Source organism: Phasianus colchicus, chromosome 14 (genome assembly GCF_987193195.1).
Source record: "Phasianus colchicus chromosome 14, bPhaCol1.hap1.1, whole genome shotgun sequence".
NCBI classification, from domain to species: domain Eukaryota; kingdom Metazoa; phylum Chordata; class Aves; order Galliformes; family Phasianidae; genus Phasianus; species Phasianus colchicus.
In genome coordinates, this window is record NC_143449.1 from 4,539,482 (window position 1) to 4,565,365 (window position 25,884).

At 39.4% G+C, this 25,884-nt stretch overlaps 1 protein-coding gene across 6 annotated transcripts in view; it reads left to right on the top strand.

Moving 5' to 3' along the window:
- GRIA3 (glutamate ionotropic receptor AMPA type subunit 3) overlaps positions 1 to 25,884 on the top strand; it is a 142,179-nt gene that overhangs the window by 70,772 nt on the left and 45,523 nt on the right. For 4 of the 6 annotated variants that reach the window (XR_016470933.1, XM_031602747.2, XM_090149994.1 and 1 more), the window contains 6 exons: positions 14,787 to 14,840; positions 16,323 to 16,484; positions 19,351 to 19,518; positions 22,422 to 22,526; positions 23,789 to 23,896; positions 25,079 to 25,285. Coding sequence is in view for 5 of the 6 variants with exons in the window: in XM_031602747.2 (XP_031458607.1) it covers positions 14,787 to 14,840; positions 16,323 to 16,484; positions 19,351 to 19,518; positions 22,422 to 22,526; positions 23,789 to 23,896; positions 25,079 to 25,285 (804 nt within the window). In the remaining variant the exon portion in view is untranslated. The remainder of the gene's footprint in view (positions 1 to 14,786; positions 14,841 to 16,322; positions 16,485 to 19,350; positions 19,519 to 22,421; positions 22,527 to 23,788; positions 23,897 to 25,078; positions 25,286 to 25,884) is intronic. The other 2 variants (XM_090149996.1, XM_090149995.1) reach the window with 1 other exon arrangement.

Below are 25,884 nucleotides of genomic sequence, written 5' to 3' on the forward strand. Positions count from 1 at the left end.
ACCACTAAACAATCTATGCACGTTCTGAGTTTGCTATCAGAGTTTTGGGCACATTACCAGACTGTTCAGCAAACTTGTCAGGTCTCTGCTCCAGAAACCACATATTGTGGCTTTGTGTTAGTGCTCAGATTAAAGAAGAGTGACCTCTTCTCAAGAATCAAGCTGGTCAGTGCATGCACTTCTCTTCCTTTGATGTTTCTTTCAACCAGTTCAAACAAGGATGCACCTCTTTTCCAAAGGTCTAGGCTTACCAAAAGCCAATTACCTAACTGAGGATTTTCTTCAGAGACTTCAGGTCCTACTGGAATACTTTGTACCTTCCTCCACTGACATGCAGATATGTGAGACAGTGACCTTCATATTCCACGTGCCTTTCATATCTGGCACATCTGTCCATCCAAATGTTTCTAAGGTCTGATGCCTGTCATATAAAGTATTTCTATCTTCGGGGCTGGCTGGTACCCATGAAAGGTTTTCTCTTGGTGGGTGAATGTAAAGGAAGAGAAGGAGGACACCATAGTTTGTACTCTTTCTGGGTAACCTGTTTTCTGTGAGGTTTCCCTGTGTAGCACATCCGATTTCATTCAACATCCCAGAGAATCCTTTTGTGGCTCCATATTGTGCATTTTTGGATATTGTGACTCCATAAAGGTGGATACCGTGCCCAGATCACCTCTAGTTCTATCTTCTTACTTGTGGACTAAAAGGAAGCAGAGAAATCAGTAGTCATTCTGGTTATCATCTGTTTCTTCATTTGCCCTGTAGTTCTGTAACTATGTGGATCCATATCACTCCTTGCACAACAAAGCTATATCCAATTTAATCATCTAGTGGCCTCTCAAGCATAAAGATAGCAACACTTACGTCATGCAAAATTCATAAGCTCCCCTCACTTCTTTTCCCTTGATGCTAAAATATTCCCGTATTCCTTCACAGATAGATATAATATTTTGTTCTCATAAACTGAACATTTTCTTCTGAGAACTAACAGTAAGCTTTAGCCTATTCGACCGTGTATTTAGAGGCATGTTTTTGAGTTAAGAAATATGTTTTTTTCTTATTCCCAAGATAACAGACTGTATTTCAGACTAGAGTGGCTTTGTGTCCATTTAGAAGTAAAGCTCCTGAGGGAAAATAAGGAGGAAGAAACTCCATTTGGGATCAAAATGGTGAAACTTTACAAAAGACCCAATTATTCCAGAGACCGTGTGCTTTTATCAAAAGGGTACTATCTCCAAACATAGCCATATAGGTTAGGTTCCAAGGTAATCTCTTTTCTGAGTGGAGGCATCTCACAAAGCAGAAGTAATATTATAGTAGAGAATGCAGTCCCCAAAATTTTACGATGATAATAAAACTGTCAAAGATGACTTGAAGTAAAGCATCCGTAGGATTAAGAAGGGTAATCTGATTGACTGAACTCTGTCCCATGCTGGCACTGACTGTGACTTGACATTTGAGTATGAACGTTTGAGATTAAGAAGACTATCTCCAAGTTTTTGTCCCTCTGCATAGCTGCTCAGATCACAAAGGACTGGGCTTGCTGCAAAACAGCTTTGCCATTTATCAGAAAAATAAATGCAAAAGCGCAGCATTACGTTGCACCAATAGTCATCAAAAATAGCGACAGTAACTGCCTATAAGCACAATGGGACACTTGAAGGAGAGAGCATCCAGTAAGTATGGTGTTGTGTAATGTCACCCAGAAAGTGGTACAGTTCATTTTTATATTTCCAGTGAACTAGAAACTTAATATTTAGGGCATTCCTTCATTAGATGCCCATGAGTATTGTTGAAACTGGGATCTAAAGCAGAGTGACAGGTCACTTCTTTCCCCTCACATCCAGAGAGTTCCAGGTTTGTTTGGGCTTGTGGGGAGGAAGAGGGAACTACTTGAGTCAGTTACTGTCAGGACTGTAGCTAGCAAAAGGTAAGTAAAAGAAATGGACATACGTCAGAACTGACAGCTGTATCTGCCTAAAGAGCCTACTGCTCTCTGCTATTAAACTAACAAAGAGCTAGAGATGGAGTGCTAAAGCAGAAAGAACCAACATCTGGGGTTAATCTGCCCCACATGTGGCACATTGCACACGTACCTGGGGATAGAATTTCTCGTTTGTAAATAGGAATGGCTCTCCAAAGCCATCACCCAGGCTTCACAAGGCAAGGCAGATTCCAAATGACAGGGATTGAACAGTTTGAGTATTAGTCATCCCACAGACCGAGGTAATGGCACACAAATATTGAAAATGTTCAAAAAGCATTAAAGAACAGCTTTAAATGTATCTGATCAGTAATAATAAAAATTAATGCAAAGTGTCCTTCCATAAATGTACATGCTGATTTATGGAGAAGATCTCTGCCAAGCAAATCTGATTTCCTATGCCAGAGACATACGAACCTGAAGTCACCGTTAGAGTTTTTATTTTCCTGCGATAGTAGCAATTACTCATTTTATGTTTGTGATAACTCATGGGATATAAATGTGCACACCGATGCACGTACATGCATCTGCTTTTGGTATTTTCATATCTTTGCCACAACATCTGCAGTATGCTGCTATGCAGTTACAGAGATATTTATATGGCAACCTCTGCATTGCCATTAAACGTACGGTGATTCAGAATCCTTTCTCAGTTACACTGCTGCAGGTATAGAGTCAATCATTATCCTGAACGTTATCCTGGAGACAATATTTAAATTGATAACATTCTACTTGTAGAGAGGCTGTCTTCACTTCGAATTTCAGCTAATAGGTAGCTGTGAAGGCACATTTTGCTGCACAGTTTGCCTTTTTCTGCAGCTTCAGCACACAGAACTTGTGCATTTGCCTTTGCCCTCGCAAAGCCCTGTGAGCATCCCACTTATTATTTAGCCCGTGTCCATATAGTGAGAGCTGGCATTAATTGTTACCCTTGCTGGCAGTCTCAGCAGAAAGGTCGAGCCTGAGGGCCGATTTGCGATAGCCTCTCATTTGATGTTCTTTGAAAGCAAATGTACAGATGGGTGCTTCCCATGCAGCACTTGGACTGTGGGGACAGGATTTGGTCTTTCATTAGCTTTGCTGGTACTTTTTAAAAACAAGATTCAGAAGAAATCTTTTAAAGGTAGAGAATATTTGGAGGAGAAGGAACTTCTGGCTGCAACTCGCTCAACATGTGACCTCCTCAGATTTTTGTCCTGTTGTATCTGTCCATCTCCCTGTTCCTCACAGCTCTGGAAATCTTCTTTCACCTCTTCTTAGCCAGTGTCTGATTTTAAAATCCCTGATCACACATCTTTTCCAGGTTTTAAAAGTCAGTGTTGTATAGAAATTGCCTTATTTCAGTTCTAGCATTTAATGTAGGTCTTTCTTCTCCTTATAAAGGATAAACCCTTTCATCTTCGCAGACATTACCTTAATTTCTGCATCTGTCTCTCAAATAGTTTAATGCTTGAAACTCTGCTTCTAACCAAAGGCTTTACTTAATTAGTTTCCAAGGCAACCATCTTGGCAACAATCCAGATGAACCAACTGAGGGGAGAGGAAGGAAACACGCTATCAAAATGAATAGCAGTAGCACAATACCACTGTGCAAACAGGCGTTGTACATCACGAGAGGCAGGGTGATAGTTGTGGTGCCTTGTAAGTTCATTTACAAAAGAAGTCCTAACTCAGTAAAAGAAAAGGCACACAAGAACTTATGTCTTTTTTTCACAGCTGACTAAACCGGAATTAATGGCTCCAGCGTGATATGAATCACTGTTATCTGGGGAAGAGAACCAGTAGTGCTTCTCAGGGCTCCTCATGCACCAAGATGTACCCAAACACACTTCCTAGCACACTGAAATGCTGCAGTTCTAATTTTCAGGGTGAGACAAGCAACCAATAGCTACAGCCTAACGGGCATGTGGCTAAATGTGAGGCCCCTAGGTGTAATCCACAACTGGGAATGGTTTCAAGCTGCTCCAGGGAAGATTCAGGCTGGATATTAGGAAATACTACTTCTCTGAAAGGGTGGTCAGGCACTGGAATGGGCTGCCCAGGGAGGTGGTGGAATCCCCTTCCCTGGAGGTGTTCAAGGAACGTTTGGATGTTGTGTTGAGGGATATGGTATAGCGAGAACCATTGGTGAAAGGTGGATGGTTGGACTGGATGATCTTATAGGTCTTTTCCAACCTTAATGATTCTGTGATTCTGTGATTCTGTGATTGCCAACTACAGCTGGATTTGTATTAACCTTAATACAGCAAAGTATCCCAGTGCATATTGCTTGGTACTAGTAATTACCTATCCAGATGTGATTCCTTTCTCTTATCCCAGCTTCACACCAGTGCAAATCTTTTGTAGTGTTTTGAATAGATTAAAGCTTGCAGGGCTACCCTGGGGTAGATTTGTAGAGGCTCAGGCCCTATAAAACATCAGCTAAGCCTGAAACACCAGCATGCTGCAGTGCTTAACTGGGAAGGTGCAAAACTGTTATAGAGGAAATTAGAGTGCACGTGCTTTTAAAAAGTTCATGTTACTATATTATATTTATTTGTTTGACACCATGGATGTGCATGTGTAGCAATAATGGAGTATGTACTACTGGAAACTCAATCCTGTGGAGTATGAATTGAATAAAATAATGTGCAATATACACAGAGCCTTAAAAACACCCTGAGTATCTCTTACACTGGAAAAATGCACGTAAAGAATCAGAACAGAAAAATATTACTGCAACTTTATTACCTCATATGAGTTAAAAGGCTTCCCCTGCTGCATAGACTAAATCTAGTAAAAATAAATTAACTCTTCATAATCTCTTTTGGTTCATGATTTATGCACCAAGTTGTATGGTGAATATTGCCGAGTGCTGTTTATAGCGAAGCAGAATAAACCTTTCAAACTCCTTCAAAGCACTGAAAAGAGAAATTGAATGCAATTCTAGTCACAGTAGAATTCCATTTACAGTAAAAAGTAAAAGAAAAAGTAACCTTGTCTTTCCTAGAGAAGGTTGCACTGATTTCTTTTCCCTTAATTTCATAGGACATTTAAAGAGGAAAGGAAATGCTCAAAAGTAAAAAAAGATTGGCTGCTATTCAGTGTTTTTCAGTCTGCTTCAAGTGCAGTGCTCTGCAGTACAACCCCCACCCCACAAAAGATTTTCCTCTGAGCATTGGGACTGAACTACTGCGACACTTCTGGGTTATATCCCAATAATAGTTGAAGTGATCTTGACGTGCAATAATAGTTTATTTAAACAGAATTCTGTTTCCAAGGACTTCTGTTCAATTCCAGGAACTAAGACTGGGATTTTACCCTGACATGCTGAATGGAGGCATGGAAGGAAAATTTATGTATTTTTAAAATGATAACTGTTCCTCAGTTTGCCTAATCCCTTCCTCTCTTCCTCCAACATATATGCATCCTATCATGTTGATAAAAGTTAGGACTAACGGAGTATCATTTATTCTGTGAGTTATGAGAAGAAATGAACCTTGTTTATGTTTGTCTGTGACTGCAAGAGTGTACTCTTCAGAAATTCCAACACACAGGTTCACCATTTTGAAAAGCAAAAGACACAGTTAGATATCATCTCCTCTGCCAAAGGGGTGAGGTGCTGAAGATGTATGCCTTCATACCCAGATGGTGGGGGTGAAACATTTGATTCCAGCAGAAGGATTGGAAACTTCTGAGTTTACATAAATGTGTGACTGCTGTTGTTAATAGTCTTTGTGAAAGTGACTTTAGATGTTGAGAGTAATGGGGGCTGGTCTGGAAGTCAGTTTTGATGGTGCTCAATTTGGTAGATGTGGTATGGACTTACACTACAATGAAGGGACCTGTAGCTGCTAACAGGCAAGAGGGCTGTCGTTGTGATGGGTCCATCTTTTGTTAGGATAAGAGCAGGGCATCACAGGCTGAAGGAAATCTGGTAGTTTAGCCATGAATGTTGGTAGGGAGAGCCAATCAACTGTAGTAGTACAGCCATGTACACTCATTTGCTTAACTTTCCTGAGCCAAGAAGCACTGATGTCTTTTGTAAAGGCGTTTGTGTGTCAGTGCAAAACGTGATGGTTACCAAAAAGTTCATCCATCTGAGAAATTAACAGAAACTCCTATTCCTATGGGCTGACTAGGGTATCAAAATAGAGATAGCAACACTACATATTTGTTCTCAAGTTAGCAAAACTTCTCAGAGATGGTGAACTTGCACAGCACAGGATCCATTTCCAGAGCCTTGACTGATGAGTGACAGTCATCCTTGACAGGGTAAAACGCAAAAAAAGTTGAGTACTTCAGAATTTGTCAGAAGCAATCAGAACACAGAACACGATAAAGATCTTTGTACATTTTCTATCAGTAGACTCTGCAGAGTCCCAAATACTGCAACCAAATTAATTGTCTTCAAAACATATCATTCAAGCTTTGAGGGGAGTTTCTCAGAAAATATACAGTAAGTCACCATCACACTCTTCAAAAAAGTTTGAAGTACAGTGTTATCAAGAATTTTAGAATTCCAAGGAAGGCATCAAAAAGCATCATTCAAAAAGTTGTTTGGAATTCATTGGCAAGAGTCCTTTGAAATGCCTCAGACCAGGTAATTGTCCAACAGCACACCAAAAATGTGTCAGAGCAGAGAAATCCCCTGAGATCACAGTTGCTGACCTTCTGGTAGTGTCTGACCTGAGAGGTTATAGCTAAGTGGGAGGAAGACAAAACACTGAACGTGTAGATAGAGAAGATCCAAATGATGAGTAGAGTAGCACTGCCTGCTTACTTGTACTGAATTAAGGCAGTTATGGCACTCGAGACAAAATGCTTGCTGTGGTTTGAGATTTCCTATACTCATTAATTTTTGTTAGTTTCCTGTGAGACCTGAAGACTCTGTGAAAATACCAACATGAGAACATACAAGAATCTCTGTGAAATCAGTTCATTTCTGAACATTTTTCAAAGTGAGATCTTTCTCAGGGAATATACTAGAACTATGCAGACAATTAAAATATGGGCTCCTTCCTAAGATGATCAGTGTTTGGAAATCACTGCTGCAGATTAACATATTTAATTGGTTTGCTTTTCTTGTATGTGACTCCAAAACTTCCTCCAAACAGACTTTGATTTTTGCTTTATTAATCTCACTCAAAAAGCCAAAGAATTTACTAATTCAAAAATTCTACAAAGCACAAATCTCTTCAGAAGCTGTCAGTGGGAACAACTAGCTCTTCTTGGGAACATAAGAGGCAGAGCTCTCTTGGCCATTTTGGCAATCTTCTTCATACACTACAAAGAATTTTCATTGTGATTGTAACAAGCTTCTGTATCTGATCTTGGTTTTAGTGGAATAGCTTTAAGTGATGAATGGTAGCTTAAGTCCTGATTGATTTTGTTGTGAAGGTTAGGATATGAAGGGTGTGACTTGCAAAGAGAGATGCAGTCCTGAGAGAGAGAACACTGCTCTCATCTGTCTAAATAAAGAAAAAATTCTGACAGAAAGAAAAGTTTATGTAATGAATGTTATTCAGCTTACGGAGTAAACAACTGTTATTATGAATGTCAGTTACTAGTGATCGTAAATCTCTTCATCTCAGTGAAGAGAAACCAGAGTAGGATGCTTTTGCAGAACTGTATGTCTTTTAACAATAATTATGCCATCAGATTAGTTAATCTCATAATACTGCTAAATCACATCAAGGAAAATTATTTCAGGACACAGAAAATTCACAGAAAACTTTATTATCACAATGAAAAAAAAAAAAAAGGAGAAAATATCATGCCCACAGCAGAACCTATGTTGCAGTTTGTAACGTTTTGCCTCTGTAATTTCTCATGTAATCTTTTATGCATTATTTAAAAGGATATTCTACTACACAGTCTGCAGTCTTGAGTCTTCAGTCAGCAAACGTCAAATTAGATGTGGGAAAAGAAAGTGTAGCTTTCTGGAGAGAGGAGGAAGTACAGTGTGGTTTTGGTTGCCTTGCTTTCCAAGGACTAACATGTAGACCATCATCTATACGGAGATGGCCTAGAAGTAAATTTTACTCTTGGGGTGATTAACATCAGTTAGAAATACAAAGAAGAGAAACACACAGAAGGGGACCAAAGAAAGAAAAAATATTAATGAAATGCTTCAAATGCATCTCAGATCCTTGTTTTTACCATGCGTACTTTTGTATTTTCTACTAGGAGACTCCTGTCTTCTAGGAGATTATTCCCCATGATAGATACATTGCAAAAGGGCTGAAAGGTGTTTGACTAATGTTTTATAAGCCCATACTTACTATAGATGTGCTATAGAGAAAGATAGGACTATGGTTTTGAGGTGTGGTTACAGATGTAAAAGATATCAACAGCACACAAGTAAAACTCTTAGATCTGTACACTGCACAGAAAAAAGAAAGCCCAGCACTCTAGACTGCCTATGGATTTGTGACATTTCCTAAAGAACATGAAGTCCCTGAAATGGTGCATAAGCTAGTCTCAACCATATATGCTATTATTTTCATCTCCAACAAACAATACGTGTGTAGAATTTTCATCTTAATATTTAATTCATTCTTCATTTAATATTTAACTCAAATTTAATATAGTACTCATTCTTCATATAAATGAAATCATTGTTTACTGCATATTTTACAGCCTCACAATCCCTAGCGGCCAGATTCTCATCCCATTAATATTAAGTGAAGAAATAAATCCTCTTCACTGGGTTTGCACTATGGTTATCATTATGAGGATTTGACCCTTTGTACAAGGAAAGGAAGGTACACATTTGTACCCTATGTGGAGATGGCTTTATTTCTATGGAATTAAAGCCAGGATAAGTATTATCTGTCTGGCTGTGAGAAGACTAGTGCTAGCTGTGATGCTTCTTTTGCTACAACAGTATTGTGGTTCCTTTGGAATTTCATATGTTGGTGCTGGTGCTATTGGTGCATCAAAAAGATGTCATCATGCTATTTTTTGTAATTTTTCTCAGGGAAGTCCTTGCCTTGTCTTGTGCTTAGAATCCTCAAAGGGAACTCTTTCTTTGTGTAGGAGCTTGTGTGTGAATAGTAAAACAAGGGAAAAGGCATTGTAGACTGCAGTAAATGTATCTGCTGAGGTTGCAAGGGATCTTATCTTTACTTTGCCGTCTGGTTATGTGAAGAAAATCCTCTTCTGTTCTCCAATTTATCCTACTCTAGTCTGGAAAATTTACATGACAAAAGGCGACCTGTGCAAAGTAAAGACAATGAGGAATGCTTGTGTATGCCTGTCAAGTGCTGTTGCACCAGATCTTTAGCCTTTGCACACATGACAACACTTCCACAATCATTACGTTGCTATTAGCAGTGCACCCTCCTTTTAGAAGCAGTGTATAATGGCTGCAAGCCCACATGGGCAGCTCTCATGATAAGAACTTCTGAAAGCTTTCACTTTTATTGAACTAATTGGAGTGTCACACTGATATTCTGCTCCTTTCCTTTCTAAACTGGGTCTTGAAGACCAAATTAGCCAATGCCTCTAGACCAGTGGGGTGCTGCCATGACTTCTCAATTGTTTATTCCAATATCAAGTAGGAGCTGCTCATATTTCAGATGAGCTTTATGTAACTCCATCCTCAGATTTCAAATGTTGCTATCAGTAGGGTTGCAAGCTACAAAATACCTGATGTGTTAACCAGGAGAGAAGGCAGTGCTCTGCAGCAATTTAGGACTGCAAGACAGTTCTTTCCATGCTTGAGATAGCAAGGGCCTGTTACCCATGCTGTTCCCACAAAGAACAATCAACACTGCACTGATTTTGATGATGCTGTTGGAATTTTTTAGACATGTCCATTTCTTGAACACAAAACATTTTGGCTTGTTTGCTTCTGAGAAGAAAGAATTGTGCCATCACTGCTGGCATTCACGCGCTGCTTTGAAAGCAAAGATGTCATAGCTGTATTTTGAAAGCGAGGCGTAGTGGGACATTGCTGTTCGTGTGGAGATAGCTAAGCTTTCCTGTCCTCAGAAACGTAAAAGTAGACTTAAAAATCAGAAGACATGCTAATATGCTTGAAGTTAATCGCTTTTTGCAAAAGTGGGACCCAAATTAATGTATAAATAACTTCAACGAAGACAACAAAACTCCTTTTTGACTCTGAGCTTACAGGAGATCTCATTTTTCTCACTGCCTTTTTAAAACCTAGAAGAAAGTTTTTAAAGGAAAGAAGAGTTCTGGATTTAACTTACCTCATTGTTCACAGAGATGCTAGAAGTGGAAAGACGCATTACAGCAGGTCAGATCTCTCCCTGTCATTCCATTGAAGTGACATATTTCTTTAACTTATCAGGAATGAAAAGCACAGAAAAATCTTTAGACCTTCTTTGTGACAATACTGCCAGTCAGCATCAGTACTGTATTTTATTGAAAGATCTAATAAACTCATAAACTACTGGGGTTTTGAGCTGTAGATGAGGTAGTCTGTACTTTTGTGATCTAATTTATTTTCTTCCTTTTTTCATTTCTAAATAAGGAGAGAAAAAAAAACCTTGGTTAAAAAGACCGAACTGACCGGATCAATTCAAGTGGAGGAAAGATGAGCTCTTATTCGTTTTCCTTACAGTGCTGCCAAAGTCATGGTAGCTACTTCTCTACGTAAAAACACAAGCCTATCCTTTTAGCATGTACTTTTCAGTGACACCTGTTAAACTCAATGCTCACGGAGACAACACTGCAGGAGCAGGTCTAGGCCTTTTCTGATTCGGTACGTTTTAGCGTAGAGTTGCTACACTGAAACTGATCAAGTCTAAAAGTGCTTTCCTCACCTCAGCCTTTACTGGTGAGATTTGCCTTCAGGAATCCCAGGTTCCAGAGGCCAGTGGCAAAGATTGGAGCAATGAAGACTTACCTCAATAGAGTATCAAGTCAGGGAACTTTTATGCAAGATGGCCTGAAAACTGAATTGCTGGCCTTAGAGGGTTGTAATCAGCAACACCAAGTCCAGCTGGAAGCTAGTTGCTAGTGGGATACCCAAAAACCAATACTGTTTAAACTTTTTATTAATTATCTTAATGATGGACAAAAGGCATTCTTAATAATTTTACAGTTATTACAAAATTGGAAGAATTATTTGATAAGGAAGGCTGATGTCGTGCATCAGGTACAGACTGGGCCTTCCTGACACTTCCTGGCTGGAAAGCAGCTCTGCAGAGAAGTGTCTTGTGGCCCTGTCAGACAGATTGAACACAACCATCACTGCAGTGTCACAGCAAGGATGACCAACATCTCTCTGGTCACCAGCAGGTCAACAGAGGTCATCCTTCCCCTCTGCTCTACCCTGGTGAGACTGCATCTGAAGTACTATGTACAGTTTGGGGCTCCCTAGACAGAGACACACTAGAGCAAGTCCCATGGGGGGCCCATAACATCATTTGGGGACTGAAGCCACGTGGTACTCAAGGAGAGGCTGAGAGAAGTGGAATTGTGTTACCTGGAGAAGAGAAAGCTCAGAATGTAACTTAATAATGTGTATAAATACCTGATGGGGAGGACTGAAGAAGAGCTAGACACTTTTTGGACAGTCTCAGTGAGTTTGAGTCTCAGTGGTGCCCAGTGACTAGACAAGGACACAGTCTGAAATGCAGGAAATCCTGTTTAAACATAAGAAAAATCATTTTTACTGCGAGGGTAGTCAGACACTGGAACAGGTTGCCCATAGGGGTTGTGGAATCTCTGTCTTCAGGGACATGCAAAATGTGACACATCCTGAGCAGCATGCTCTAGCTGTCCTGCTTTGAGCCAGGCTGTTGGAAGAGACAATCTGCAGAGGCCCTGATAACCTCAGCCGTTCGTGATTTCCTACATCCACAAGTCAAAGACAAACCACTGATATTTTTTAAAAGAGAAAATATGACTGCTCAGTTCCACCTCCCAAACCTGCACTATTCTTTCACTTCTCCATTTCTTTTGAGCCAAAAAACCCTTCTAAAATTGTAAGAAAAATTTAAAAGCTAAGGCAAAAAAAATGTTTCCTATTTGTTATCATGATGGCTGATGCAGTGAAAACCAATATGTTCTTATGCTTTCATTCAAAAAATTACTTCCCCAGGCAAATGAAAGACTGAATTTGGCGATGCAGATTTAATTTCTCAGATCTGGCATATAGGCCCACACTTTCAGGATGCCAGCAGTCTGTGACTTTTATTTTAACATGAGGTACATTTTAATTATGTTCTCTCTGGATTTTCTGTTAATTAATCGGAAACATCCAAAGAGTTAATTAAAAACACAAACTTTTTTTGGCTCCATATCAAACCCGACATTACATTCTTTTTATCTACACAACAAGAATTGTTTGTGATCAGATGTCTGAATTATTAATGATAGTTTCCAGTCTTTTTTTTCCTCCTCCTTTGCTCAGTGTAAAAACCTGTAAGCTTTTCTTTCAGTCAAAGTGAAAGCAATATTAAGTCTTGGAAGTGAAACTTACCAAAGACATGTAGCTCTACAAAATCCTTTTCCTGTAATCCTGGCTTTCTATTCGTGGTGTCTCACTTTTTATAGAAGCTTCACAATATCTAAGCAGTTGACGAGATTTATTGGTTATATTCCTGCTCTCTTTCTTCATAAAAAAGCTTTGTCCATCCCTGCACTCCCACAGGAGTAACACTGATGTCTGTGATTGTTTCTGCTAGGATCGCTAATCCAGCAGCTCCTGCAAGATGCTGGGCAGTTGGTAGGGGTGGAAAGCAAGGGGGGAGAAGAATGGCCCTCATTAAGATTTAGGATAGTACGTGTAGTGAGTTTTAAAAGCATTGCTAAGATCCAGTTAAATAATTATGAACTAACGTGGTTGATTGTATAAATAGAAATAGTAACAGGTCATTTTTGAAAGATGCTTTACAAATTAAAGCATGACTGTACTGTGTTGGACCTTTCTAAGGAACTAAACAGAGTTAATTCTGGACATTTTGGAGGCATGACAGTAGAGGAGACAGAAGTTGAATCTGATCTATGCTAATGAGTCCCACATTTCCTATGTGCAGTATTTCTCCAGATGCCTGTAGCAGCTCCATGAATGTTTTCCTTGCAGCCCCTGACTTCATCTGTCATGGTATTTTCTCTTAAATAACCACATTTCTGGATAGATCTGTAAAAGCTTTCTTATTTTTTATTAAGGTTAAAATGACAAAGGACGTTGTTGTTAAGCTCTTTGTCTCTAACCTTTTAAAAGGAAAGTGCTGCCATTAAGGTGAAATTTAAACACACAGAGAATTCATTATGCAAATAGCACACACGCCAGATGATCTGAAGGAAGCCTGCACATTTCCATAGAAAACAAGTGTGAGTGTAGGAAAGCAGATGCTTCCTACCAACAGAGTGTACATACAGTTCTCAAGAGGACTAGAACAGCAATTTATTTTCAGACTGCTGGAAGTATGCAAATTCCTACAGAATTAAATGTGAATTTGAAAGAAATGACATCTATTAAGGACAAGGCAACCCAAAGAGACAATTGGGAACTTAATAATTTAATCAAGAACCTTAAGAGGCTCCTCTGTGTATCCAAAGGCAGTGACTCAAATGTCATCTCACTTTAGCAAGGACATAAGTGGTCCATCGAAAAGCATTGCCTGACCACTTGACCTGCTCTTTGGTACAGTCTGTGATACAGCTGTGGTGTATGGTCAGAGCTAGGTTTGCTGTTCCTAATTTTCAGTAGTTCACCCCAGAAGTCTGAGTTGGTTTCTGTCCTGACACACACGTTACACCACATTTATTAATTAAATTCTTTCTGCTGGACATTTTTCCCCCTGACCTAGATGAAACTAGGTGGAATGAGATGGATGTTACTGAGGCTATAGCCTAAAGGCAGGGGAATGGTGCTAAGTGCAGTGGCATGATTTGCACAGGGGCTGTTATTGGTGAGCCATCAGCCAGCTGCATGAACATGGGGAGTTTTTTTTTCTCCTTTCTACAAAAGTACAGTATTACTGGAGTGACAACAGAAGCACATGGGATGGCAGAACTCAGTTGCCAGCCAGCGCTGCCCCGGCTTGTCCTCTTCATCTTTGCAGAGTCCGACTGTTCAGTTCAGCCTGCTGCTTTTCTATCTCTTTGCTTTTCCATTTAATGGCTCCATTTGCACACAGAGATAGCCAGCTGGGGTCAGGGAGGGCAGGAGATGTTGGTTTAGTGGAAGTGCCGCATTGTATTTAGTACAGATTTTGACTCAACATATAATGTCAAATATCTCCATTTAGATGCGCTGGAAGTGACACGTTTTCAGTCCTTTTGAACTCCGTCAAAAGACAATGAAGGTCACTGGGTATAACTAAGAAATTAAGCATTCATATATGACAAGGTTTGGTCAGGGCTCTCATGGCAAGAAACCCCCTGTACAAGTGCCATCAGAGCCCCATGTGCCAGCACAGTTCAGTAAGCAGAATGAGAGGCTGGGCTGTCTCATATGCTTCTCACACACCCCTAGTGAGTTTACTAGGTAAGTAGATATATTGCTACCTCATTGCAGAGCAGAAATTATTGAAGTGATGGCTAAAATGAGTATGGTCAGCGGGGAAACACTATGGTCACATGGGTGAGATTGCCAAGGAAGGTCGTTTCCACTAGGAGAATACTCAGCCCCCTGGGTAACTCTGGTTGGTGCAGTGCCCGTGTTTTAAAAACACGTATGACTGCATCATGTCTGTAAAGTCACAGGTGTGTAGTGTTCTTGCTCCACGTGGATTGGGCATAGAGGATTTCAAAAATGTTCATTTTCTGTCCCATTTTCTACCGGTTGAGGCTCATCCCCTTTCTTACACTGAGTAACATAATTTTTTTCTTCACACAGGTTGTAATCCTTGGCAAACATTCCAGAGGCTATCACTACATGTTAGCAAACCTGGTAAGAACTTTTTTCTTCATTACAAGTATAGCTAAGGTTGGGAGGGTAATATATTCTGTTCAGGTTGTGTCAACTTTAATCAGCAGTAGAGAAAATGCCTGAGTGAGTTCTTGGATTATGAGAAATGACTTCAGTAAATACTGGGACTGGTAGGTTATAGTCATTTGTAGTCAATTATGGTCTGCATTTCATCTAAGCAGCTAATATCCTCCACTAATTTTAAAGTAATGATTTAATTATGTGTTTTCCACTAATTTCTGTCCTCATAAATAAGACACTTGGTAACCATAATCTTCTATGTAACATATTTGAAATTTAGCACTCTAGGAAAAATAATTGTAGGATATTTATGTATAAAATAAGTGATGAAAAGCTGCAAATTAAAACAATAATTCCACCAAGTGAAATGGCCAGACTGTTCAGCCATTCGTTTTTATTGCAGAGTGTGGGTTGGTGACAGCATGTGTACTGACCTACCAGGATAAAACAAGACATTTTTATCTGTATCAGGACTACTTCTGGAATCTAAAATTGGCTTTCAGGAGTGTATGTGATGGCTTGGAAACTGAATCCACTAGAGTTCCTTTGAATAAGTGTCATATTGTAGTTGATCCTTGCAGAATCTAGTTTTGGTTTCTGTGTCTGCTGTGAGCAGAAAAATGTTCTCCCAAAGATCACACTTTGAAGGTAGAGTGTTCTCCAAATTCATGTTTTGGTCTGATTAAAACAGAAGACAAATTTAAAAATGTCCTTACTTAATATGAGTCCTGTACAACTTCAGAATGTGCCATTTGCTTTATGAGGATCAGTCGTGATCTGACTGATTAGACTGTAGAGTGTGCATAGAAATACGTGAGTCCTTACTCTGAGTTGCCTTTTAGCATGTGTAAGCATTGGCATTCAAGTAAACATGACTGCAATCAAGTCACGCTAATCAAAAAGACACCAATTTACTGCCACGGGTATAAATAACAAGAGAGTGGGAGAGATTCCTACCATTGTGTTTGAAAGCAAAATGTTAAGCGGTGCTCTGACTGAAGGCTGCCTAGCCAGGAGCTTTGTGCTCGCCTCCACAGAACAGTGTGGCTCTGCAGTGGCTTTCTGTTCCCAACACTAAAGCTTTGCACACTTTGCTCTTCAAATGGAAGTGAGATGTTGGACAGATTTGCACCACGACAAGGAGAAGAGGAAGAGGTGTTTCAGGGCTTCCCTGCTGTTTTCTTTCTGACCAGTGGATGTTACGTGCACACAGCGGTAACACAACAGGGCAGTTTTCCATTGCAAAGGTCTAAACCTTAAGACATTTACAAATTCTGCTATCACAATCCCAACTGCTACTATCATAGTAATGGTAGAATGTTTTCATCTAACAAGAACGAAATTCAGTGGTTTCTTTTGTGCCAAATTTCTAGCAGGTAAAACCGAGACAAAGAAAAGGTGGTTTAGATGGCAACAATTTTTGTTTTTTATGTGTCCTCCCAGGGTTTCACAGACATTGTGCTGGAGAGGGTGATGCATGGAGGTGCCAATGTTACTGGATTCCAGATAGTTAATAATGAAAACCCAATGGTTCAGCAGTTTCTACAGCGCTGGGTGAGGCTCGATGAAAGAGAATTCCCAGAAGCCAAAAACTCACCATTAAAGGTATTTTATTTTATTCTGACAATGGTGGAGATTAAATGAGTTACTTTAAAGCAATTATTTGTTATTTAACAATCATATTAGTCCTCCAATACATAGCATGTTTGTATAAAAAATAAAATAATCAGCTATTTTCCAGAGATGCATCATTCTGTAAGGTAAATGATGCTAGAAACTGCTCTCTAGTCCAGCCACCAAGAAAGATGGCATGGCCAAGCCCAAACTACCTTAGATGTTAAACTACCTTAACATCTTTAAAAGGTGGCAGCACCCCTTCTATTCATTGGTAGGTCCCATCTCATGCCTGGGGACTGGTGGCATAGAGGCTGAGCTGCACCCCAACTATTCCAGGATGGTTCTGATCACCAAACAACTGCAGACAGTTGAGTGCGACTGCCTTCACCCATGTCTTGGCAGAGTTTAATTCTCTAATCACATATAGACACAAATCAAATGTGTGCTCAGACGGGGACAGGAAGCACTCAGCTGAATTGGCATTCAAGATGACTTGTAATAAACACAGGGAAAAATACCATAAGTGGTGCTAAGTACAGTAATATGTATGTTGGGAGATAAAGGGGCCTCTTTCACAGTGCGTTTAAATGCAGTGGGTTTAACAGACATACCAGGGATAGTCTATTCAGGGTGGCCCTAATTCAGAAGAAAGGAGTGGTCTAGGCACTTCACTGCAGTTTCTTCCATCCCTGAGATCACGTGATTTCTTTGGAGAAGGAAAATTATCTCATGCCATCCCATGGCTTTGCTGGCATTTCAGAGAAAGCAAGGAAAGGCAAACAGGGCTTGACTCCATGTGTTCTTCCCTGTTGATTACAAACTACTCCCTCTTTCTAAAGCTTCCTAGGAGCGAGGCAGAAGTGAAGATAAGTGTTGTACTAACCTTAAAAGCTCTGAAAGATAGGAAGTTAACCTGGGAATATTTTGTTCCACTTGAAAGCAATTTACCTTGAGGGAAAAATTATTCTCTATCCTTGAAAAATAATCTTAAGTGTATCATACAAACATAGAGAATGTATTACCTTTCCACAAATTATAGAAATGTGCACAATATTTGTCAATCAGACAAAAAGCATACTTAAAAATTGATGTACAATATTTCTGATTAGGAAATAAAATTGCCTAGAGATTAAAGCCCTGATGTTTAATTTATTCCGTATTTTATCAGCCTTTCCCTTCCCTCTCTCTTTTTTTTTTCTTTGCGTGTTCATGCATTTATAAGCAGAATTCAAATAAAGTAGAAAATTAGATAGCTCTCTTGGCATGACTTGGAAGGGATTGCATTAAGGTTACTGACAATTGAAGCGTTCTGCTGAAAAAAATTATCACTGTAAATTCTATGTAGTGCTAGATTGGACAGCTATTACGAATTTATTTTTTTTAACACAAGAACAAATGCCTGATAAAATTAATACCACATCCTATGTTCTGTGGAATGTGATATAATCTTTGTTAACTAACAAGTCAGTTAAGAGGAGCGAGTGAGCGCTGCAAGATTACAGCAAGAGGTAAAAGTGAGCAGGATCAAAAAATGCCCGTGCCTTGGCACAGTCAGAACAGGAACACCACACACACCAAATGAAAGTTTATAAACTGCTGTCATTTAAAACTCAGTAAGAGAGGTTGCTGTATAACCTTCACAGTGCTACCTTTGCACTCCTTTTTCGTTTTGATCTGCACATGCAGGCATGCCTTGTTCTGTGCAGACTTCCTAAGGCTTTGCATCAAATTTGCAATAAGATGATACGCATTTCTAAGAAATACAGACAACCAATCGTGCTGTTCTGCCCTACAGGACATGCCTCTCCATTCTCATACAAAATAGTGGAAATGCAAAGGGTCACTTAGTTACAAGGAATTTGAAATCTGTTCTTCTAGACTGAGCACATTCAATTGCTGCCAGTGTGCACAAGTTGAAATGGTTTCCCCTGAATTGCACAGACCCCTAAATTACAGGTGTGCAGTCTGACAGTGAAAACCAGCAATGTTATGTATAGAACCTTTCTTCCATCCTAGGAGGGAAGAACTTTCAGACAAGCACAGGAACATGGCAGAAATGTTAAAAAAAAAAAAAAAAGTGATATTTTTGTAGGTAATACATTGGGAGATGTCACCAGATACATGCATCAAGCAATGGATGAAGTTGACAGCAGCATGAACAATTCATTAAGGACTCCCAGGGTTTTGTTGAGGACTTGTTGCTACACAAAGCTTATCACCTTCCTCAGATTTACAGTGGTGTGAGAGAAGGCAGATGGGCAATTACCAAGGAGATATAATGCCTTACGTGTGTTTTATGATTGCTAGCTTGTATAGCTGTCTACTAAAAATGTTAACTGATCTATTTCTGGCCACAGATGCTACCTAATCAGTACTATGGTCCAAACAGAAATGATTTATATTAGCTTCAATTCAAAGCCATCCTGGCAATCCTGTTGTAAAGAAAAAAAATTACTTCAAGAAATAAACAAATATGAGCTCTTGCTATCAGTAGCAACAGGGGCCAGCATGGAATTGCCAATTTTTGTAGTGACGTCATTTAGATGAACAAGCTTCCAGTTGAAATTATACTTTATGCAACTATAAACTTGTTCTATTATTTTAATCCTTATTGTTACTATTTATTTTATTTTTATTATTTATTGTTATTATTTACTTCAATTAGTCACTTGAAATAAATGGATTTGTTAAAAAAAAAGCATCTGTGGCAAGAGAGACGGAGAGCAAGCAAAAGGGCTTCTGAGCATGATTCTTATAAGAGTATATTAAAGATAGAAGGACAAGACCTTATGATAAACCTAGGGTGACTCTAAGATTACTGTCTGTCATCGTGTTTTATTTGCATCAATTTTAGTATACATCTGCCCTGACCCATGATGCAGTCCTAGTCATAGCAGAGGCTTTCCGTTACCTCCGAAGGCAACGTGTGGATGTCTCCAGGAGAGGTAGTGCTGGGGACTGCCTGGCCAACCCTGCAGTACCGTGGAGCCAAGGAATTGATATAGAAAGAGCGCTGAAAATGGTAAGGGCAAAAATACTGTGGCTATTGGATGTGTATATTTCATGACAGCAGCAACTCTACTGGGGCAGAGCTACTCCATATACAGTTTCTGCACACAAGAACAACAGCTGCTTCTCAGGACAAAACAAAAGAAGCAAAACCAAACTTTATGACAAACTCCAAAGGATGGCTAGGACGTATTCAGTAGCCATAACTAGTAGTTCTCAGTAGCACGCCATAACTAGTTAGTTCTCAAGAGTTGGCCAAAGTCACATCCCTTTAGGACCAGTGTAACCCCGGAGCATCTATAGTCTGACTTTTCCAAGAGCTTCTGCCACCCACAGGAATGAGCATGAGCCAGTTTGCCATGTACTGAGGGTTTCTAAAGTCAAGCTCAGGCTGCAAAGATGACGAGCAAAACCAGACTGGATCTTCAACACGTGTATTGTACATCATGCAGGGATACATATATTTATTAGCTTGAAGACACGTATGTAATTTTTTTTGTAGACATAAGAGACAAGAATAGAGTGTGCTTTTGATCTGGCTCAAATAACTGTAAAAATTTAGGCATGGAACTGAAGTGAGTGAGATCAGAACTAAGCCCCTGGGTCAGACCTCTTAATTTACTGTTGGCTTTTTTGTCGCCAAAGTGAAAAGATTATATCCAAAGGTTTATTCTTCCCCTCATTCGCTTAAGGAGAGACAGTTCAGTCTCATTGTCAGAGCTATTCTTATGCCATTAGGTCGCACCCTAATGAATGCACTACCTGCATGTTCACTCATGTAGCATTGTCTTCATTTGAGGAGATGTTAACTGAACTTAATCTTCATAATAGTTAAAGAATTTGTACTGTCTATTTGAACTTTATTGTAAGTGAAACGTAAAACCTCTCTGAATGAGATACAAAGTGTTAATATCAAGAAAGAACATGAACACTGCAATAGGACACTATGTCATATAGAGAATATATTTGAAAAAATGTCAATCACGGGATATACAAAGCCCAGATCACAACTGGCACAAAAGTAGGTGTCAAACTTCCAGCAGGCTGTAAATGAGGTTCATGTCATTTTCTTCAACCACTGCAGATCATCCCACAGTAGCAGTGCCTGTTGGCCCCCACTCCATTCATCAGTCTCCTCTGGTCAGAAAAAAATTTCATCAGGAAAAAAATAACAATTTCTCCTCTCTGCTCCATAACAGCAACTCAACAATATTTTTTCAAGACCTCCCAGAAGTATCCTTATGCCAGCAAAAGATGCAGTGTCACACTACAGTTGTCCTGCTGGCAAAAGGGAAATAGGCATTACCTGACTGCTTCCCTACAGCCTCGAAAGCTCTGCATGTCTGTATTTCTAAATGTAAGGCACCAGATAAGTGACAGACAGTTTACCTGAGCAGATCTGGGCAGTTATAAATAGTCACTTAATTTGTAATTGCCTCTGCACACTGCTACCAGACACGTTCTGAGTCCTGGTGAGTCTTCCTGCCTCTCTGCAGCCAGATTTCGAGAAGTGCTGAGTTTTCCCACCAAAGATAGAAACAAATTAAATTTGAAGTCAAAAGGTGTCAAATGCACAATGCTCACATCTCAATACAGCTCAGGATGAACCAGACCTAACAAGCTCTGCTGAGACATATCTTGTGCTCGGGTAGTCAGACATCTTCTAGCAAGTGCCAAAAGCAGGCACAGCAGCTCACATCTGGCTGCAGATTATATGTCAACTACTCTACAAATGCTCAGTCCACAGTTGATAAAACCTCTTTGGAACACATTTGGCTTTCAAAGCCTGGTGCACACCTCTAGCTTTCTGGAGACAGGAAAAGCTCGCATATTCTTCCAGATTCTTGAAAACATGAGCTGCTAAAAGGGTTCAAATCCACTAACTAACAAAAAAAAATCATACTACTTATATGTCATTCTCAGTTTGGCTCACTGGATAATTTGGGGCCAAAGGAATTTTAACTTTTTTATGTAGCCTTTCTCTGTCCATCATAAGAAGTTTAATTGTACCATCTCTAAAGCATAATGAACAGCTCAGTAACCAGCTCTGAACATCTTCAGGGACTGTGGTTTCACAGTTTCCCTTTGACAAGTTTTCCACCACACATTTGTGCAGCTTCTGAAGCATTCTGCTGAATATGGAAGCTAATTTACTCCTACTGCAGTTTCAGACTGTTACCCATCCTGCCTAAGATGAGAGTGTGCCAGTGTCAATATGTGATAAATGGAAATACCTCACACTTTCATACAGGGAAATAAGAAAGTTTTTTTTTTCTTTGAGACAAATTACTTCATACTTCCCTTTAAAGTGATTCATGTGAGTACGTAATGATAATGACTTACTGTCTATCCACCCATCCATCCAGATTGAGACCAAAACCCCATAAGCAGTAGAGACAATTGTCTATGTTCATTCAAATACATTCATTCCTTTCTCCTACGCTGGGACTGATCTTAAAATAAAGCACTTCTCAGAATGAGAAACGACATGAAATTCTGGTCCATATCACAAATCACTCCATGCCATATTGCAAGGGCTTTAATAGCATTGAATTGTTGCAGGTAACTCACTGATACCCCCTTCTACATCAGTGTGACTAAGCGTGGCAGAATCAGTCTTTCTTATATTTAACATGCATGCAGGGCTAATTTCACTTACTTACACTTAAGTGCAACTCGCTCTGCAGTGGTGAGTCACCAGCAGAGCACTAACTAACAAAGGATATGTATGGCTGAAACTGAGAGAATTGGTTTTTTTATTATTATTATGAAGAATACCCCTGTCTGTCAGAAGTGCTACAGGTTTCTTATACGGATAAAAATTGTGCTGCAGCTAGTGAGTTCCTGCAAAATGTAACAGAGGAAAATATAGAGTGAATCTATTATTAATATTTTTTTTCTATTTTTTGCCTTAAGGTGCAAGTCCAAGGAATGACAGGGAATATCCAGTTTGATACTTACGGGCGGAGAACAAATTACACAATTGATGTGTATGAAATGAAAGCTTCTGGATCAAGAAAGGTCAGTTTCAAGATATACATTCAGATTTCATACCTTCAGAAATAATATTTCTGATAATACTATTCCAGCAAACTAATGGAACTCAATAATGCTGCACAGCCACTGCAAAAACAAGACCCAGAGGAATCCCTGCCTTCTTGCTGTCTTCCCTATCCCAGGAACCTTCTTCTATTCTGTTTCTGAAACATATCACTCATCCTATTTAATATCTTCATTGGTTTCCATTTCAAGTTCAAACCCCACTTCTTCTATTAGAAGCCACCTTGAGCTTTTATGCTGAGCATTGTGCCTGCTGTCATGTCCCTGTGTTCAGCCCAACCTCCTAAATTCCTCTCCATCTTTCCCTTCTCCATAAGAGGCCTCAGAGCAATAGTGAAACTGGAATGAGTGAGTTTTAGAAACCTTCTGAAATTAACAGAAGATAATTTGGGTTTTAATTGGGATTTTCACTGCTTGTTCTCTTGTCTCCTAAATAAAGTATAGATGCTAAGAGGCGTGACTGCCTTTTATAAAAGCAATTTAGGGCAAATTTTCAAAAATAATTAGGTAGGCAGGTTCTCAGGGGTGTTGAGTGATGAGTCTGAGTAGATGAGACACATCATCTCCCTGATTTCAGAGATAGTAAGTACCTAACGCGTTTAGTCACCAGTGCAACTCTGTAAACTCTTCTGCACTTATTTGATAACAAAATACCCCTGGACACGACCCAGCCACTCAGCTAGGTTTACAGCACGTCTGTGCAGAAATAGAAAGACTGGTGTAGTGATAGCATAGCAACACAGCCACGGCACCATGAAGGTCAGCACAAGCCAGCTGACAAACAGTCACCTCATAGTCAGAGGGTTTTGTAATCCACGTTGAGGATTATGCTGTTGTGCCTGCATTGCTAACAGTGTCTGTGCCTCTGCTCTAAAGCTCGCTCAGACACGTCTGCAGGTGCTGTCCTCACTGCCTGAACTACAGCAGAATACTGATAAAAAATTCAAACCTGGATCATTTGACTCAAAGTGCTTTGCAGTGTTTTCTCGTCTTTTATGCTGTGGATACAGAGGAGTTTATTCCACAGTGTGAATTTAGACACTGAGAATTCAGTATGTATTTTCACTTCGATGTGGCTTGTATCTATTAAAGCTAATGCAACCCTGACTAAATGTTACAAAACCATACGTTTTGACTGTTCTTGTTACAAGTTCATGCACCAAAGTCCTTGTTAATATACGTATACATATATATATATATGTTAACAATATCCCTTTTTATAGGCTGGTTATTGGAATGAATATGAAAGATTTGTGCCAACATTAGATCAGCTGCCCTCTAATGACACTTCATCTGTGGAGAACAGAACCATAGTAGTCACTACCATCCTGGTAAGTTTAATGTTCTTAGTGTGTTTGTGTTTAGGAAATAAGATGCACGGCTCCTAAGATGCGTTAAACACCTTGTCAGGAGTCTGGTGTTGAATACTGTGTTACTTCAAGTGACTGAAAAGTTCAGTATCTGCCTGAGATTTGTTGAAGGCTTGACACTGCAAGCTTCTATGCATATCCTGGAGTTTACTCACAGGAATCCCACTGAGCTCAACATTGTGCTTTCCTGCTTCTCAGACACTTGAATGCCATCAAATGGCTCACATAAGTGAAGTTATGCATGTATATGACTGCTGGCAGGATCTGGCCTTCCTGCTGTAGGGTCAAATCTTGCACCCCTCACTCAGGTACGGCTTCTGTAAACTCAACCCCTGTGGACTGAGGAAGGGTGGTACAGTGAAGCCTGTAGAGAACTGGAAATGCTCTAGCACTGGGATTAAAGCTATGTATACGCATGAAATTCCAAAGGAGTAAAGCTCTTCATGTGTTTCATAAACAGCAATACCTGTGTTAGTCCCATTGCTTCTAGCAAATGTGTTCTGTGTAGTATTGTTTGTAACTTCTATGTCTGTTACGATTCTACAAAGCATGATCCAATTTTATGCTCTTTCCTGAAGCATTGTGTTTTATACTCCTATGAAGTTAGCATGATACAATCAGCATTTCAGCCAGAATTTTCCAAGGTGGCTAAGGGAATTCAGTGGGGAAAAAAAAAATGCTGCTGAGGATTTTAGCCTAGCTTTCTTTAGGCTGTTTTGAAAATATCCCCATCCTAGGCCATGGGGGACTTAGCAAATAATTTTGCTGCTGCAAGTGTTGGGTATGTTCTATAAACACTAAAAGCTGAATTATTACTACAGTGATGCTATTTGACTGTCTAATAACCTAAAAAAATGAGGCCTAATCCTGGGGACAATAGTGCAACTTTTGTTAAAGTGGAATAGTCCTGTTGTCTTCAATGGGTCTGTACTAGGAGTAAAATCTATAGTATGTTTGACTGTAGGATCATGCCAAGGATTTTTAAAGTGTGAAAGTCTGTCTGCCTAATTTCTGTACCAAAGTAGGAAATACTGTAAATACTTGCCATTAATATAAAGTAAGGATCATAACATCTCTCATTTTGTATGTTTTAAAGCTGTGTTTTACATTCATAGACTTTTGATCTTTACTTTTGTTTCAAAGGAATCACCATATGTAATGTATAAGAAAAACCATGAACAACTAGAAGGGAATGAGAGATATGAAGGATATTGTGTAGACTTAGCTTCTGAAATAGCAAAACATGTTGGAATAAAATACAAACTGTCAATTGTTGGAGATGGGAAATATGGAGCTAGGGACCCTGAGACTAAGATATGGAATGGCATGGTGGGTGAACTGGTCTATGGGGTAAGTTTCTCTTAACCTTCATTTTCATGTTCTTTATTATGAAAAGTTATGCTCGAAGTTAATAAACTGCAAAATAAAGATAATCTGTTTGAATACCACTTTTAAAATTCTAGATATTTCTTTGTAATGCCATTTTTATAGCCTAGCTTTCTAATCATGTCATTAAAAGCAAGTGTCACTTTTTTATCACTGTTCTCCAAATCAGATTCCACAAAACATTGAAATTTGCATTGGGAAAATTTCAAATTTCTTATCTACAGCAGATTTTCTAGTTTTCCCTTCATGTACTGCTCTTGTTCTTGCCACATCTTCTTTTTCTCGATCAGTCCTGTGAGTGATAAGGGCTGCCCCCAGCATTAAAGGTGTGATCTTACGATGCTGAGCCTTGTTAGATCACTGAGATCAGTTTTTGTTTGATCAGAGACCAAAGGCTCAGCACCATGCTTGCTTTTTAGCATAAGAGGCAAGACAGGCCTGAAACCACCCACAATTTTTTCTCTTTAAAAATCAACTGTCAGACACACACAAAAAATCTAATTCATTATACTCCTCTCTATATTCCAATATTGGGTGTATATTGCTTTCTTTAGTAAGAAGAA